The sequence below is a fragment of the Daucus carota genome, chromosome 6 (genome assembly GCF_001625215.2).
Source record: "Daucus carota subsp. sativus chromosome 6, DH1 v3.0, whole genome shotgun sequence".
NCBI lineage: Eukaryota > Viridiplantae > Streptophyta > Magnoliopsida > Apiales > Apiaceae > Daucus > Daucus carota.
Genome location: NC_030386.2, coordinates 8,972,607 through 8,990,377, shown reverse-complemented (window position 1 = coordinate 8,990,377; position 17,771 = coordinate 8,972,607). Strand labels below are relative to the sequence as shown.

At 32.6% G+C, this 17,771-nt stretch overlaps 1 protein-coding gene across 3 annotated transcripts in view; it reads right to left on the bottom strand.

Annotated features, from left to right (window-relative positions):
- Nucleotides 1–1,432: 1,432 nt before the first annotated feature.
- Nucleotides 1,433–17,771, bottom strand: part of LOC108227529 (uncharacterized) — a 29,676-nt gene continuing 13,337 nt past the window's right edge. Inside the window, exons 20-32 of one of the 3 annotated variants that reach the window (XM_017402721.2) lie at nt 16,898–17,041; nt 16,665–16,772; nt 16,171–16,281; nt 15,400–15,507; nt 15,189–15,299; nt 8,124–8,269; nt 7,551–8,013; nt 6,454–6,561; nt 6,093–6,151; nt 4,286–4,670; nt 2,289–3,830; nt 1,867–2,074; nt 1,433–1,683 (exon numbers count right to left, since the gene is read on the bottom strand). In XM_017402721.2, the coding sequence (XP_017258210.1) occupies nt 1,598–1,683; nt 1,867–2,074; nt 2,289–3,830; nt 4,286–4,670; nt 6,093–6,151; nt 6,454–6,561; nt 7,551–8,013; nt 8,124–8,269; nt 15,189–15,299; nt 15,400–15,507; nt 16,171–16,281; nt 16,665–16,772; nt 16,898–17,041 (3,579 nt within the window). In that variant the 3' untranslated portion in view covers nt 1,433–1,597. Of the gene's footprint in view, nt 1,684–1,866; nt 2,075–2,288; nt 3,831–4,285; nt 4,671–6,092; nt 6,152–6,453; nt 6,562–7,550; nt 8,014–8,123; nt 8,270–15,188; nt 15,300–15,399; nt 15,508–16,170; nt 16,282–16,664; nt 16,773–16,897; nt 17,042–17,771 lie in introns of those variants that run through there. The other 2 variants (XM_064079000.1, XM_017402722.2) reach the window with 2 other exon arrangements.

Sequence of the window (17,771 nt, the reverse complement as noted above, 5' to 3'; positions counted from 1 at the left end):
TTTTTCTGAATAAAAATATAACATTCAAATTTTAATTCAGAAAAAAAAAATTAAAAATAAATTACACAACTACACTTTACAAGAGCATTAAAGTCCCTGCCGCGTCCCCGTCCCCCAATTTATACTACTCAAGGGGACGGAGGGAGTATCTTTTACACGTTTATTGATAGATTTCCAATTGATATATATAATCGCGTTCAAGAGAGAACTTATCCATAAAATAGAACCTTAGAACCACTAAGATTCCGCTGCAGAACTCTAAATCTTAAATAGATTATCATCAATAAAAAATCAATTTCAGACAAATACTGTTACCAAAAACTACGGTCTTCAGTTTAAATATATTGCAGAATCTATACTATATATATATATATATATATATATATATATATATATACACACACACACACATACAGACACTCACACTATAATAAGTCAACATGGTTATAATTTGTCGTCATACAAAATTTTGATTTGGTCAATGTTGGTTTGGTGGTTCACTTTATAACTAAAAGTCTGCTACACATAAAGTTCTCATAGTCTTACATCTCTAAACAGTTTGATATACTATAAGATAAAAACTCCACCATTATTCTTTTAAATATAATTTATTATAATTGGTTAAAAAATAAAAAAATTATATTTATTATCATTAATATATATTACTATTATATAATAATTAATAATCATTTTAAAATTATATAATCGCCCGTACTTTGCACGGGTTTAAGGCTAGTATATAGCTAAACCCTTAAATGAGAATAAAACTTAATCTTCTGTCTATATGTGACCAAAAGAAAAATCCGACATGTTTGTCCGGATGTTTAAATAATAATGAGGCTTATTTTGGAAAAAATTCACATTTTCATAATAATTTTTAGAATTAAATATTCCTTGACCGCAAATATAAGTCATTAATTTTCTTTAAAAAAAATACATAAATATTTTATATACTTTTTTAGAAATACTTAACATCACAAAAATAAGTCCAGAGGGATAATAGACTGATACAACTACCAATAGGCAAGGTTAAAGCATCTCCAACCATTGAAACCCCTTAGCTAAAAGATGAGTTGGCATACTAAAAATACAAAATTTTAGCCAACAGTTTCAAAAACTAAACTCCAACCATCCCCAGTTGTTGTCTATAATTTTAGCCATGGATAGCTAAATTTGTCGAACCTCTACAGGTCTGTAAGTGATATATTCTATTTTAACAATCTAAAATATTAATAACATACTATTTTTAAATTATAACCAACCAATATAGCCAATATCATTCAAGCAAAATGTATTATAGGTTCAGAAAATTTTACCTAATGTCTTATAGGTCCCATTTAGCCAACGATTATAACCAACGCCGTTGGAGATGCTCTTAGAAAGCTGATTCAGTTAAATGAAATTAATGAATGGCCAACATGACAGCACATAGTGAATACGAACAGGACTGAAGTTGCATGTTAATTATGAACATATTACCAACAAGATACTCATGCCACAGAGGTATCATTTTGGGAGTTTGTATATGATATTTAGATCATTTACATATGACCCTGTGACAAGGTAGCAAAATCTTAGATTCATCTCACACGAACATTCAATGGAGCAAGTTGGGATATACAAATGATATTATTTGTTTCAAAGACTTTACAGACTCCTTCAGAAATTCCTGTCCCTCAGTCGCTGCAAAAACAAAAGATATTTATAAATATAATGCACGTGGCAATCAAAAGTAGGACCTTTCAACGCATTTGTTAAGTATAATAAAGATAGTCTACAATTGGTATGAGCAAGAAAATATATGTTAAGAATATTAAAGACAGCCTACACAGTCTACAATTGGGATGAGCAAGAAAATAAAGATACCTTTGATGAACAATCTAATTTCTTTGGAGAAATCTTCTACTCGTCCCAAAACAGGTCTTATTCCACATACTTGTGATACACAGAATTCCAAGTACAATGCCATTTCAGTTATTTGTAGCAGTAGAATGCAGATAGATTGTAGTTCAGAAGGAACTTGTTGCGTTTTTCTGGCTTCACACAACTCCTGGACAATAGCAATCCCTTGATCCTGCATATAAGAATAGGTGAAATGAGATTCGGTGTGTGCACTTTCTCGAACAAATTTAAAACCAACGAAATATTCTCCGAACAATTACTTTACATTTATATCTTTATTTGTCATGCACCAAAAAAATTTAAAAGTATTGACAAAATGCAAATATAAAAAATTATGATACCCTTATTTAAAGCGATGCAAAACAAGAGAAGCAATAGTGTCTTACTTGCAAGCCATGTAAAATATCAGGCACTGGAAGCTCGGGAAAATGAGCAACATCAACAAATCCAACTTCTTCGGCCCTTTTAGCAGCACATTCAGCTTCTATACAAAAGAATTTCAAAAGTAGAAACGCAATTCGATAGATCTGTAAAGCTGCAGAATCAGAAAAAAATGTTGGAGCCACGCCAGTGTTGTCAGTTGCTCTTTCCTTAACTGACGGTGCAGGTCGAGATGAGACATCAGAAAATCTAGGATCTAGACCACAACATAGAGGCATGAGAGAAAACCAGCCATTTTTGCTATGCACAAATGATGGCCGTTTGTACCATTCAAACTCCTCCTTAAGTACAGGATAACACAAGAGAGGTAGAACCCTGCTAAAATCTTTCAGGCATTGAGTTCCTCGACAAATAAAAGCTAATAAATGGATGCATTTCTCCCTCAATGGTGAGTCAATTTCTTTTGTGACCTTAATCCATGAGCTTCTATATTTCGATAACACACAGATGAGTAAAAGAGTATGTTCCGTCTCCTGAAGGGCACTTAAACTAGTTTGTGCCTTCTGAGCATGGGCTCTTTTCTTGTCGTGAAGATCTAATGGAGCAGCAGGTGCACTGAGATAATGACAAATCATAAAAGATTTTTGAAGCAGAAAGTAATCCATGACATAGTCTACAAGATTCCTGCAGGAAAAGCTGAATCCTACAGAATGAATAACTGCTGTGATCACAGCCAAGCCAAGTCCCCAAATGTGCTGAGGCTTCTCCACTTTATTAAAGAAGCTTGAGAGACTTTTATCATTTTGCATTAAACAGAGACCATTATCATTGGTGGCATCAGCAAACAAAACTCGTATAGCTGCCAAAAAACCAGAATTAAGAAGCATCTCAGCACCTCCCCGCACACGTGCCAGTGTCAGACAGAAATTTAATATCACAGGAATTGTTGCAGATGAATTAATATCTTGAAGCTTATGCATCACACGCTGCAACTGCAGATGTTCCTGAATTACAGGAAACCATGTTGTAGGTGTCAAAAAACTTCTCAGTATTAGGTCAATTGTGGTTAGTGACAGTGTACAATGATCTGTAGGTTCCATAAAACTGCAGATAGTGGGCAATAGACTCAAACTCGCAGTAGACGCATCAGCATAAGACTCCACAGTTTCCATCTCAGTCGCTTCAAATAATTGTGAACTTGCACAACTTAACTCCACTGACAGAAGAAGCAATTGAAGTAAAGCCTTTATTCCTTCTCTCACACCAGCAGTCGATAAACCCAAGTCACTCAATGTTTTAAGGCCAGAACCTGAGGATTTCATGACAATTGTACATATAGGGAGAGGGAGTTTTTTTTCCAAGCATCTAAGAAGATGAATAAGTAATTCTGTTTGAGCAACAAAGAAACCAATAATATCTTCAGTATAGTCAGTTACACGAGTCAATGATGCTATAGTGTCATGAGTGCACTGGCATACATGTTTGACAGAGGATATAATCAGTCTTTCCGGTATCTTCCATTGATGTAGTGTCTTCTTTTCAGCTGACTGCATAAATACAAACTTTTAAGTTAGCTATAGTAATATATCTTTTCAGCTGACAGCTTAGATGCAAACTTAAGTTAGGCACCGTAATATATCAAGCTAAGAAACCGCCCCAAAATTTGGTGATGATAATAATTATTAACAACTTTCTGCTTACATGTCTTAGATTTTCTAATATCCTCCAAACCACCTAAGAAGACGCACACAGAGGAGGGAAGGAGGGGGGATTATACTATTATTTTCCAATACTAGACAAGTAGCAAATCCAAACCCTCGAGAATCCAATATTCTTCTAGCCTTTACTAGACATATCTAATATGGATCCAATGTAATCGACACATTTAATCATATTAACAATGACAGTCCCTATCGAAATCATAAAACTAGTACTAAAACATAAGCTAGTAATTCTTAATAGATCAGCACTAGGAATATAACGTAGAGACTTAATTACTCACATCATCATGATATAGAGATATAATGGTTATCAAAGCTTCCAACGCTGCGTGCTTTGAATATGCAAGCATCAGCATGCAATTCACATCTTGCAAGTGAAGCAACATTGTTTCTGCAACTTCTTTTGATGCTTTCCACTGCGAAAATTCCCATGTACGTAATCCTAAATCTTTTTGCAAATGACTCCAGTCGAACAAGCAAACATTCTTTGCAGGAGCCGAAAAGTCCATTTCATAATTATTGTGATACACTTGAAGGAAGTCGAATTCTGTTAGACACTGGGAAAGTTCCTTAATTGATCTATGATCAATGGCACGACCTTCAAGCTCTCCTTGTATATGGTAATACAGATCGCTGAGTATTAATTTGGTCAGCTCCTTTCCTTCACTAAAACCAAATATAAATTGATAAGATTACTATGTGATAAGTTATATATCATATCAGAAGAGCCCATCTGTTCAAAAACATAAAATGTAAAATTATAATTGAAGATCGAATCTTATAACAGGCCATGAACCAGCATATGCAAATTAGTGTTCACTAAATATGTGCATACTGTAGACGTGGCATTCAAAAGTCAAAACAGGCGCTTTAAAAACTTAAACTGTTGTACAGTAGTGCCTCCATTTATTAAGAAAGAGTGGTGTTTCATTAATTCATATATTCATATCGAAATGAAGAGTAGCAGAAAAACAGAGGACATTAATTCCAATTCTCGGAAGAATTCAGAAACTAGACTTAGGGGTCAATTGGCAAATCTGAATATAAAATTAATGAATGATTAAAATATCTGAATGATCTTAATGAATTATTTATCTGAACGCTGAATGAATAATCTTATTTGATAAGAATATATTTGAAAATATCTGAATGATATTAATTTTTATTTTTGACTTGTAATAAAATTGTTATTTAATATAATATTTTAAATATAAAAACTGCTTTAAACTACCTATGATATAAATTAATCAATAAATATAATATTACAGGGACATCTATATCAGTGCGATAACAAAATCAAAATTAATTTAATATATTTAAAAGTAAAGGTGATATTTCATGAACATGTTCTCTTAGAATTGTGTATGTTTTTGATCATATTTAGGTACCTTGTACAGATTAGAAAAAGAAGATGAAAGCGTCTAAAAGCGGTGTAATTATAGAAGTATGTTGTATGTGTTGTCTGAGCGCTGCAGCCTTCAAATTCTGCATTACTCGGTCAGCAACTATTTAGAATCATTATGTCGCATTAGCTAACTAAAAGATATAACAAACAGACTGAATCATCCCGTTCATATTTATTCAGCCACATTCAGCTGTAAACAAATGACCCCTTAGTATTTGGTGAATAAGAAGCTGCAACATCAATTCACAAAACAATTTCAAATGGAAAACGCGACTTGAATATTTTTATTAGGTAGCAGAAAGCAATAATGCAGAGTAAAGCAGAGTACCACAAAATTTTTAATGTGTTGATTAACAATAGAGTTCACGCTTTTAATCGGGAAACAGTGAAGTTAGACAACTATCCAAAAGAAATTCTGCTACTTAAACGTAAATATATCTGTACACTAACATTTTTAAAAAGACAAAAAATAATTATGAAGGTGCATAAATAAATCTGTACGCCAACATTTTCCACAATGAAAATTCAGAAAGACAAATAACTGATATGTTAAATAGTTTAAAAAATGCTTCTGCTGAGAAACCACATGCTTAAACAGTAAAGACAATGAGATTCATGACCTCCATGCTTTCTTCCTCGTAAATGAAGATTCTGTTAGAAATATAGACTGTTTTTCATGTTACCTGTAACCGCGCTGTGTGTACTGAGAGAGGAGATTAGAAAATGCAGGCAGGTCACATAGCTGCAAATTAATATAATGCACTGAATTTAATTAGCCAGAGAAAGAAATAATTGAAGTGAGATTATAATACCATGTAAAGATACAGCAAACATAATCCCCCAGAATAAACTAGAAAGTGATGAAATCTAATAAACCCAAATATTTCAAGGGACCTAATGGAATTAAATGAGCACAAATTACGAATTGGGAAGGGACTATAGTCCTTGCAAACAAACATAGCAGTGAACTATGACAATCATTTACAGGTATTAAATCATTCCAAATTTCTAATAAATTATGATGAATATAAGAGAGAACCTTACCTTTTTTGTTAAAGTATTAAGCTTCTCGATTATAAATACACACAAAGTTCCAGCATCGCCACTTAATAATTTCTCCATCACATGTACCGAAAATAAACCAGCAGCAATCTGAGAAGTACATAAACAATGGCCATTGAGTAAATTTTTAGTATGTAAAATCAAGAATGAATCTGTTCTTCATAGTCTAATATTATGATACGATATAATAATAATTTACATGATCTAATAACAGGCATTCATAACTGCATCATTTTTGGATCAAAATCTTGCTTAATTTGTACATACATTAGATATATTAGGAAGCACCGCTACACATTCCCCTTTCAACATAATATTAGTCTTCTGAGTACATAACAATTATAATAAAGTAAATGTAGATGTTAATATGAATCTCCCAAAGCTTATGCACATTATCTACAGGAGACATACAGATTCAAGCATACTTAGTAAATTATGGTAAAAAAAAATAATCAATTATGCATCTAACAGTTTCGCTATCTAACAAAGTTCAACTTTTAATGTAACCAAAACAGTTCAGGAACAAGAGTCATGTAGTATGGATGAAAGCTAGAAATAAATATACCGTCTTTCTGAGAAAATTTACAAGATAACTTTATGTGCTACATTATGCACCACAGAACAGCAGTAAGGAGACTTATAGGTTTTTAAAACAGGTTGATGAGCTCTGAATTTGCAACAGTTCCTGGAACAAGAAAAGACCATGTACAGTGTACACTGTATAATCAACGACCAAAAGTTTTTCCCTGCTGGATACACATACCTAGTAATATGCAAGTTTACTGTACATAATTTTGTTAGCATGTTTAAAGAAAGCCCTGTAGTTAATTGGAACTTTTAGATGGTATATTTATGGTGCCAACTTTGCAGTCTTATAAAAAAGTTAGCCATGCGCCTCAACTCGTAGGCCATTATTAACAGAGCATCTTTTCATCATAGATATTTTTAAGTGTCTAGACCAACATGTTGACAATCATCAATTTCTGTAATCTACCCAACACCACAAATGACACAATTAAAAGCAAAAAAAAAAAAATTGTAAGTGAATCTGAAAACGGGGAAAGAGGTACAAGGCTCACCTTCATATGGACGTACTTGTGATTGTCAAATTGACATGCAGTATACAAATTGATCAAGTTGTTTAATACTGAACTGCCACACCATGTTGACAAAATGTCTTTCAAAGAAGAATCACCCTTATCTTCTGTTTTACCAGAACTATCATTGTTGTTTATCCCATCTCTCAATACTTCAGATTGTTGCCTAGCATACAGTACTTTCTTCTGAAGAAAAAGCTCATAAGCCATTATTTCAAGTACAGCAGACTGACAGTAGTATTGATATGAGGTATTTCGAGCTTCCTTTTCATTTAAGCTTTTTAATGGCATATTTTGCATACTTTCGACGAATAATATAGGAACAGAAATCTGTTTCCAGAAATTTTCAGATTTTTTTAACTGTTCCAAAGCATCTGCAAACTGTGCAGCCCCGCGCCACAGTGCCTTCATGAAGTTTAGCACGTTAAACAGTAGAATGGGGTTGCTGGTTCAACAAGAAAAGAATGTTAATAATGATACAAGGACTACCATAAATATAACAATTTAAAAGCCTAAGAAGCATCCCAAACAGTGTTGTTATCAGTGGAAGTGTACCTCTTGATCAAATCATGTGATCTTCCAACATATTCCAGAACTGCATCTACTAGATTTTTTTCCTTCGGCTGCTTCTTATTACTAGCCTCAGTCACTTTATATTCTACATTTTCTTTGTAAGCAATTACAGCAGCAAAGAAAGCAGGCTGCAATCAGATAAAATTATTCTGAAAAAACTTATTTTGAGACTGAAGTAAAGAATGAGTATAAAACTCCTACTAGACAGAACAATAATTTATTAGTCTTCTAATTAAGAAGCTAAAATCTTCAATTAGATGTGACATATCAGCTAGATTTAGACATTTGTTGTACTTATAAAGCAGATACATACAGTAATACACATATATATATATAAGGACCATGTTTTCTCATAACGTTCAGAGTTTTTGATTTATTCTTGTACAAGAGTATCATTCAATTAAAATTCATAAAGATAACAAAACTATATATACCTAGAACCGGAAATCGGGAGCCTGTAAACAACTACCAGACTCAAATTTATAAATGATTACCAAAGCTTTACATTGTTTTTTCCAACTCATGAAGGGATCAGAAGGACCCACCTCATAGTGATATTAAGCCTTTGACATAACATTTAGTTTTTTAATTTAGAAAGCATATATATATATATATATATATATAGAGTTTTACTCCAATAGAAACCTCCTTATCCTAAAAACTAAAAACCAATCTGAAATATCACTAAATCCTAAAGCAGATACCACTAAATTCTTAAACAACCCCATCCCCACCTCCATCTTCACCAAAACCACCTCCATCTTCACCAACCCACCTCCACTACCACCACCTCCGTCGTCGCCTCCTTCATGACCACTACCACCTCTATGCCGCCCGCCCCCTCCATAGCCACCACCTCCATCTCCACCTCCACCTCCATCTCCATTATTTCTCTAACAACACAACCTCCACACCTTCATCTTCAACATCCCCATCTTAATCGCTGCTTCAACCTCCTTCAACCATGTTCATACTTCTTTCTCCACTCGACTCAACTTCAAACGCGGAGCCGCCACTAATCCGGCAACGCTCCAACCTCCCACTTCAAGCCGCTCAAACCTCCGCTACAATCATCCTTCCTCCATCTTCACCTTCACCTCCACCATCTCCACCACTATCACCACCATCTGAATTGAAAACATGAACAGATCTGGAGATTTTAAGCTGGAACATATCTGGAGATTAAGTTTTCACTAATTCGTGCAACACATATCACTAAATCCTAAAGAGAATATCACTAAATTGTACTGAGAATATCACTAACTTGTATTGGTTTCTAGTTTTTATTTTAAAATTGGTTTCTATTTGATCATTAGCCTATATATATATATATATATATATATAGCACTATAGCACTATAGCAGATATTGGTGAAAACCTACAGAAATATAAAATCATACAGTGATACACATATTGTTCACTAAAAATCCATATGTAAAATCACTAATTCTAAAGCAAATATCACTAAATATTCCTTCACCAACCCCACTTCGCACCTGCCTCCTCATCCTCCTCTCCTGCCGCCACCCCCCATCCCCCCGCCTCCGCGATCTCCTTCCCCAGCCCCCACCTCTGCCATACTCCCATCATCTCAAACTCTACTTCTACCATACCCACATCTGCCATACAACCGCCGTCACCGGCGCACCGCCACCTCCATCTCTGCCATCACCACCTCCACCCCCACCGCATCTTCCTCCCTCGTCGAGTCTTTCCGCAAAAACTTCTAATTCCGCGAATTGCCCCGCCAGCGGTCAAAAGCGAGACATCTCCATCCCCACCTCCTCCATACCCCCGCCGCCTTCATGTTCACTACCTCCATCTCCACCTCCACCAGAATCCACGCTAAGGACAATTCTGAAAGTTTTCACCCATTTCTGTACATTTTCACCAATTTCTGCTATACAAATCCTTATTTTCTAAAGTGAATATCACTAAACTGTACTGATTTTTAGTTTGTATTTAAGGAATGATTTGTATTTGATCGCTCGCCTATATATACATATACATACATACATATATACATATGCATACATACATATATATCTATATGTAGGTACCAGATAAAATAAAAGCTTTAAGTCCCAAATTTTTACAAACTTAAAAAAAAAATCCTACGTGTTAATCATTAGTTATAATTAAAGTAATCATTTAAAAATGATTGAGAAAACATCACCATTTAATTAAAAAAACACATAAATAGATTGTGCGTTCAAACTAATATTCAACATCTGTGTGCTGAAAATTAGTTTTTCATTATGTTGAAAAAACTATATTAATGTTTAAACTATTCTTCTGAGATACACCAATACCCATATAAAGTATAGAAATATGAAATATTGATTATATAATACATTTACCTTAGTTACCTTGGTCCTACCGCTAGAAAATTAGTTTATGTACTTGTTCAAGACAAGTTGAATGTAGTTTAACGAACAATGCTGAATTCGATTTATATGTTTTGAACACTTGTTATAAACAAAAATCAATTATTCATAAAAAAAAAAATCACATATATGTTTTTTTTAAATAGCAGTAATCATTTTTCACCAACAGAAATAACAATTGAAATAATTTAGGTTGGAAAAGGATTTTAAGTTTGTAACTTAATAAGCTTGCACCAGAACCCGCCCCCCAAATGTATATATAGACAAATGATCAAATATAAACAATAAACAATTATTGAATAAAAACTAGAAACGTAATTGATTATCATAGTTATATTTAGTAATTATCTTCCCCAACCACCAAACCTAGCTATCATTACCACCCACGCCACCGCCACCGCCGCCGCCCAACCCCCTCCCCAAACACACCGTCATGGCCCTGCCCCACCTCTCACCGTCTTTCTTCCCCGGACCCCATCATCACTTCTCCGCTCCACTCTCACCACAAATTTTGTCTATGCCGCCACCATTATCAACTGACTCCGACCCACCCCGTCCATTTCCCCGCCCTTCCTCTCCCCACCCCGTTCCTTTCATGACCTTTCTCCTCACTGTTTTCTCTTTCTTCTCCTTCTCCCTCTCCCTCGATCTCTCTTTGCCGCTATTTGTCATGGATAGCCAAAATTTGGTGACAACCAGAATCAATAGTCGTGGTGATGATTGGAGGTTGACTTTTACGTATGTATTTATTCAATTAAAAAAGCCGAGCAATCACTAAATATAACTTTTGCAATAAGTGATTTCTATTTCTATTCTAACGTTTCTTGTGTATATATATTTATATATGGGTGGGTTGGGTAAATTTTTTAAACTGAGTAAAAGTAACTCATGCTCAGCCCTATGATAATAATGTAGATAGTATGGTGTACCCTAATTGTTTCTGCACAACACTACTCATGTTAAACACGTGGTCCACGTAACTGCAAACTGATACAATTATTTTGTCGTTTAATTATTATATAAATTCCATAATTTTCTATTGTGTTCAGTATTTTGTGTTATGTGTTCTTTTATATCACATAATTTTCTTGTGTCATATATTTTTTGTACACTTTTTTATATATGTACATGTAGTTTTATTTTGTGTTTCATACTCTTTATCTATTTTGCATTTTTTTGTCACATACTCGTTATTGTGTGTTGCTTTAATTTTATTTTCTGGAATTTTTTCTTAAGTTTTTCTGTTTTTATTTATGTTGCATTTTTTTGTGTTCCATAATTCTTCGGATTATATAATTTTGACGTACTACATATTATTTGCTCGCTAGTGGAAGAACTATTAAAAAATGCACAAAAATAACATAAATAGATGACTTGAATTATAGAATAAAAGCCGATATGTTTGAAACACATATCAACTTCATTTTTCATGTCATTTGTATATTCTTATCATTTTACTTTTCTCTTCTTTATATTATCATATATACATTTCTTTTTTTTATTATGTTTTTCGGTCCTAAAAATTAGATTCTAAAAAATTCATAGAACTACAAATATCTTATAAATAATAAAGTACATTACAAAATAAATAAAATAAATAAATATACACAGCACTTATAAAAAAATAATACTGAACAGAAAAAAACATAAAATAAAAATCAAATATAAAGCACACAAAACTACTTAACAAAAAAAGCCAAAACGTATTATGTACTTGATCAATACTTTCACGACAAAAAAAAGAGAGAACAAAATAGAAAGCAAAACATATAGTAAAACAATACAAATGATATGATAAAAAAATGAATAAGAAAATACTAAGGTTGTAAACAAACCGAGTCGGATCGAGATTTTGCTCATCAAGTTTGAATTGGAGTTTTTGCTTAACGAGTTGAGTTTAATCGTTAAGTTTGAACCGAGTAGAGTTCGAGTTGTTCGTGAACAAATTCAAGTCGACTTCAAATCGAGTCCAAGTAAGAGTACTTTGTGAAAATTTAATATTTTTTTAAAAAAAAATTCAATTAATGTTTAAAAAGTTTTTAAATATTTCTAAAAGATCTGACCGCACAGATGTTGGGATATACTTATTTTAATGAGGTTAAGAAATATCAAAAATATAAAAAAATATATTTGATGTGAAATTTAATAGTCAAATAGTGAAAGTGTGAAACTACTATATTAAACATTGTGTGATCCTGAATCGATATGTTATTTTTTTCACAATATTTTTTGACGATCCAACCCTCCGCACATTATGATTTATTTACTTTAATAATGTTACAACAATATTATAAAATAAAAAAGTATATTTAGTGTGAAATTTTAATGGTCAGCTAATGAAACTACTACTACCTCAAACAAGTCTAGTTCCAAATTGATGTTATATTTTTTTTCAAAAAATTTCTTAACAATTTAATGACAACGATGCTAAGATTTATTCCCTCTGTCCCTCTCAGTAGTTTACACATGGAGAGGGACACGGAGACCAATACACTATATTTAATAATTCAGTTTAACAGCAACACAGCTTATCATAGGAGTATTTAAATATAAAAAGTACAAAAACTGAGTGATTAACCTGTCATGACAAAATTTGTGTGGAGACAAAGATAAGCACGTGACTTATAATATTAAAAAGTTGTTATATTTAGGTAATGTAAAGAAATGAGGACGGCCCAAAATAGAAACTATAAACAAATTAGGGGGACAAAGGGAGTAATTATTTTAATAATACTAGCTTTTAACACGTGCGAAGCACGAGCGGTTATGTAGTTCGTAATTTATTATTTATAATAAAATTTTAACATCATTTTATTAGTATTTTAATATTAATGAATTAAATTTTAATTAAATTATATTAACCAACTGATTATATTTTCTCACGAAAATTTAGCTTTTACAATCTATTATCTATTTATAAATATTTTTCTGTTATTAATATGTGATAATTTATTATTCAATTAGTTTTAAATTAGATTTCTCATATTTCGTATATTTTCATATGTATGAAAAAAGATCACGTAATGATTCGTGTTTGAATTGAAAATAGAACATGTTAGAGTTAAAAAAAGTTATAATGAAAGGTTCTTGTTAAAAAATATATTCAAAATTATATATTTATCTTTATTTTTAACATCATTATAATTTTGTTTTATGAATTATTATATGATATTGTATTATCATGAATGTTTTTAATATTTGAAACTGCTTAACAATGTAAAGATTAATAGACCTCCACCTGTTGTAGACTTGTAGTTGTAGAGGGAGAGTACCAAACCAAAATTTATAACTAAAATTTTGGACTACAAATTATATCCATGTTGGCTTATTATAGTATAGTAATGATTAGGAAAATATCAAAAATTAAATAAAAATCACATTTCATTATCCACATTTTTACACATTAAAAATTAAAAAATCATATATATATTTTTAACGAGTCGAGTCGAGTTCAAGTTTAACGAGTCGAGCTCGAGTCGAACACTAATAATTCTAGACTAGACATTCTTAACGAACAAAATTTCTTGTTCGAACTGCAGCTCGATAACGAACCGGAGCTCGATAACGAACCGAATTGAGTCGAGTTTTAAACGAGTCGAGCTTGTTCGTGAAGACGCGAACAGCTCGACCCGTTTACAGCTCTAGAAAATACAAAACATGAAATAAAAACTTAAAAGAAAAACAAGTATAAAGACACCAAGAATATTTATTGAATGCAAATAAAAATATATTTATATATTTTAGTTCTTTATTTTTTTTTATATACATTTCGTTTTGTGCTTTTTAGATATTAAATAAAGAGATGTAGAAAAACTAAAAATACATAAGACTTATAAAAAGTAAACATAAAACACTAAAAAACAAAAAAATAAATTAAATATGCATCACATTAAAATAAATGACACAAAAAAAGTGTGTAATATTATGTTTGTACTCAAAATTATTAAATAATGTTAAAATAATGATAAAATATTACAAGAGACATCACCTTTTCAGAACACATACAAAGAAATGGCACATATACTGCATTTTTAAACACATACAAACAAATTACAGCATACAAATTATATTTATATAAAAAAAAAGATTACAGGACACGTATACAACTTTTATAGGACACGTATACTTAATATATAGAGTACATAAGAAAAATACAGAACACGCAAAAAAAATTAAAGGAAAAATATAGTATGTTGATATAAATTATAATATATATGAAAATATACAACACACAAAAATGATATTTTTTTCAAAAAAGTAATTATAACTACATGATATACAAAAATAATACGAATACAGTTAAGAGTGTAGGTAACTATGAGAGTATCAGAGTGTAGGTGAAGGAATACGTGTCCAGGGTTTATTTCTCTATGTGAGGGTTTATTTCTCTATGTGAGTGTGTATATAAAGTGAACCTGTACGTTCATTTCAGTTTGTATCTGATGGTTAAGATCTAGGTTCCTAAGTTACTCAATTACATGAGTTACCCACTTCAGATCAAATTTATCTGGACGCTATATATGTGTTCCCAATTGATCAATGTAAGAAACACACAACTACTCTTAACTCACAATTTTCAGATATATGTATGATCGCACTAATCGAAGAAAGGCACTAAAAAAAGTATGCAGCTGCCGATGGAATGTTGAAGTAGTCCTACCTGATAATTTGCAGCAGATGTCAGCATCTTAATTGTAGTGATGAGAAGATCTTCATTACATAGTGATGGCTCACAGAGAATGCCATCAATTCCAGTTCGGAATTCAATGATCTGCCTCCAGTAAAATATCAAAATAAGATTAGATCTACAACAGCTTATGCAATTTAATGGTGAAATTATTTATAATTGGCTTTCATATTATAATATGAACCTGGTCATCACTTAGTCCGAAACATGCATTTCCAGATGTATATACTTGTGAATGATCTGCTACAAAGAATAGCATACACAGCAATTTGACAGCCCCAGCTTGAATTGCCTGAATAATAGAACATTCATAGAAATGGTATAAAAGAGGTTCATACTCATCAAGACATATTTTGTGTATATGCCCTTAACCTAAAAGAATTTCCAAGCTGATTTGAGTTATTTGAATATGACTTCACTTTAAGCACAGTTAGAAAATGAGGCATGATACACTTTTGGAGAGAGCATATTAGGTGTAACATGTATATTTGCTACAGCACCAACTTTATGTCAGCAAACGTTACTGCTGATTTGCAGAGATATATTTGTTAAGTCGGGCAAAGCTAGGCACATTATAAAAGTAGTTTCCTAAACATACTTCAGGAAATATCCGTAGGCTAAACATAAACCTGTCTGGCTTGACAGTCCAGCAAATAAACAAAATCTTTACTGCTGCCCTCTATAAGAAACTATTACTTGTGCTGATGAGAAGAAATTATACTATTATAGCATGAGTGGATCAATTTTGTTGTGATGCGAGTGCATAATTAATCTATAAGAAAAATAATTACTTGACCGGATGGACCTGCAGCTTATACACATATTGAGGAACCATGATAGGTGTGTAAATGCAGTAAGTATAAAACAGCAGTTGTGTTAAGAGATCGCAAAGTGCAGGATTCAGATATAACTAGATGTAATTCAGATATAAAACCACGTGTAAATTTAATCTTACAGGATTCCGGTAGTATGATGTCAAGGACGCCATTGCCGCAACAACAGGAATAGGTTTTGTGGTAGATGAAAGCACTGCTTGGTAAAGTACTGGGAAGCCTGGCAACGTTTCCTGGGAAAAAGTATTTGGTATTCATATGGTATAGATGGCTTCACTTGACCATCAACATGAAGCTGTGCGGCTTATGTAAATAAATAGCCATCAAACTACAGTAACAATTAACAAGAACATATAACAGGAAACTTATTTTAAAATTTCAAACCAGTAAAAAGAATATCATTAGACAAGTGGGACAGAATTCCACATAAAGTTAATGAACCATCCTATTGCAGTCATTTTGTAGAATACATGGAAAGGGAATTAAAAAGAAAACACTACTCTTAAGAAAGTAAATTCCTGTACTTGAATAAAACAGATTTGCAATCTCAAATACAATCCCTACTCACACTCATGTGAAGGAACTTATTATAAATATACAAGATTCCAGAGCATACCTTTGAAATATCCGACAGCATGCTAAAAAGTATATCCAACACAAAACCTACAGCCGTCTCTAGTCCTTCAATTTCAACAAGCTCATAAAGACGGCTAACATAAAGTTCCTGCCATACCAGTAACTGAATTTAAAATCCTACAAAAATGATACACGATCATTCTGCAAAAGGTATCATCCTTCTGTAAAGTAATATCAGAAAACATTGCAAATTAGAAAAAGAATGTGACTGACCTCTAAGGCTTCTGCTGTTGTACATACAATACGAAACAGTGAACTGTGAACAGAGGAATCGGAATGCAAGATATCCTTGACGACTTTACCCAGTTTCCTTGAGTACGGGATTGATAAAGTGCATTGCTTGATCACTTCAAGTACCTTTAATCATTGATGATATCAATGTTGAGTGCTAATTACTATTTTTATCCATAACATTTGTATCCAAATACCTTTCTAAACATTAACAGAGCAGCAAGTCAGCATCTCACAGTGGATATGCAACATGTAATTGACAGCAACTGTTTCAGCCAGCTTATAATTAAGGCAAGCTATTAGACCAGATAAGAACTCAGATGGGAATAACTCAGTTTCTCGGAATAATCGAGAGCCATGCATACAAATTATAAATATGGATCTTAAGTATCTAGTACTAATAAATCAGCCCAAACAGTATCTCTGTCAATATTAGACCCTGCTTTTTTCTACAGATAATGATCATTTCTTCATTAATCGACCTCTGATAATAAAAGAAAAATAGTTCAAGAAAAAAGAGTTCTAAACTCCCATACATACAATTGACTAGCTGAGCATGAACATCGTTAAAAGCCGTATATCAATAGTATAACACAAGATCCTTACAACAAAATAGAACCAGAAACCACCAATTAACCTTGGCTATTTTCTAATAGTTCCCTTTCCAATCAACTAAAAGTAAGACCAGGTAAAAAGTACAGGTCATATGTGCAAAGAAAGAAAACAGGGTCATAGTCAAGAAAAGGCCAAGTCAAGACGCGGTAAGTTTCTATTTGGAGGGGGCAGAAGTAGCTGAAGATAGAGCCAACTTTGAACTAACACAGCAAGTTTCTCATAGCTATAAATTTGCGTCCTA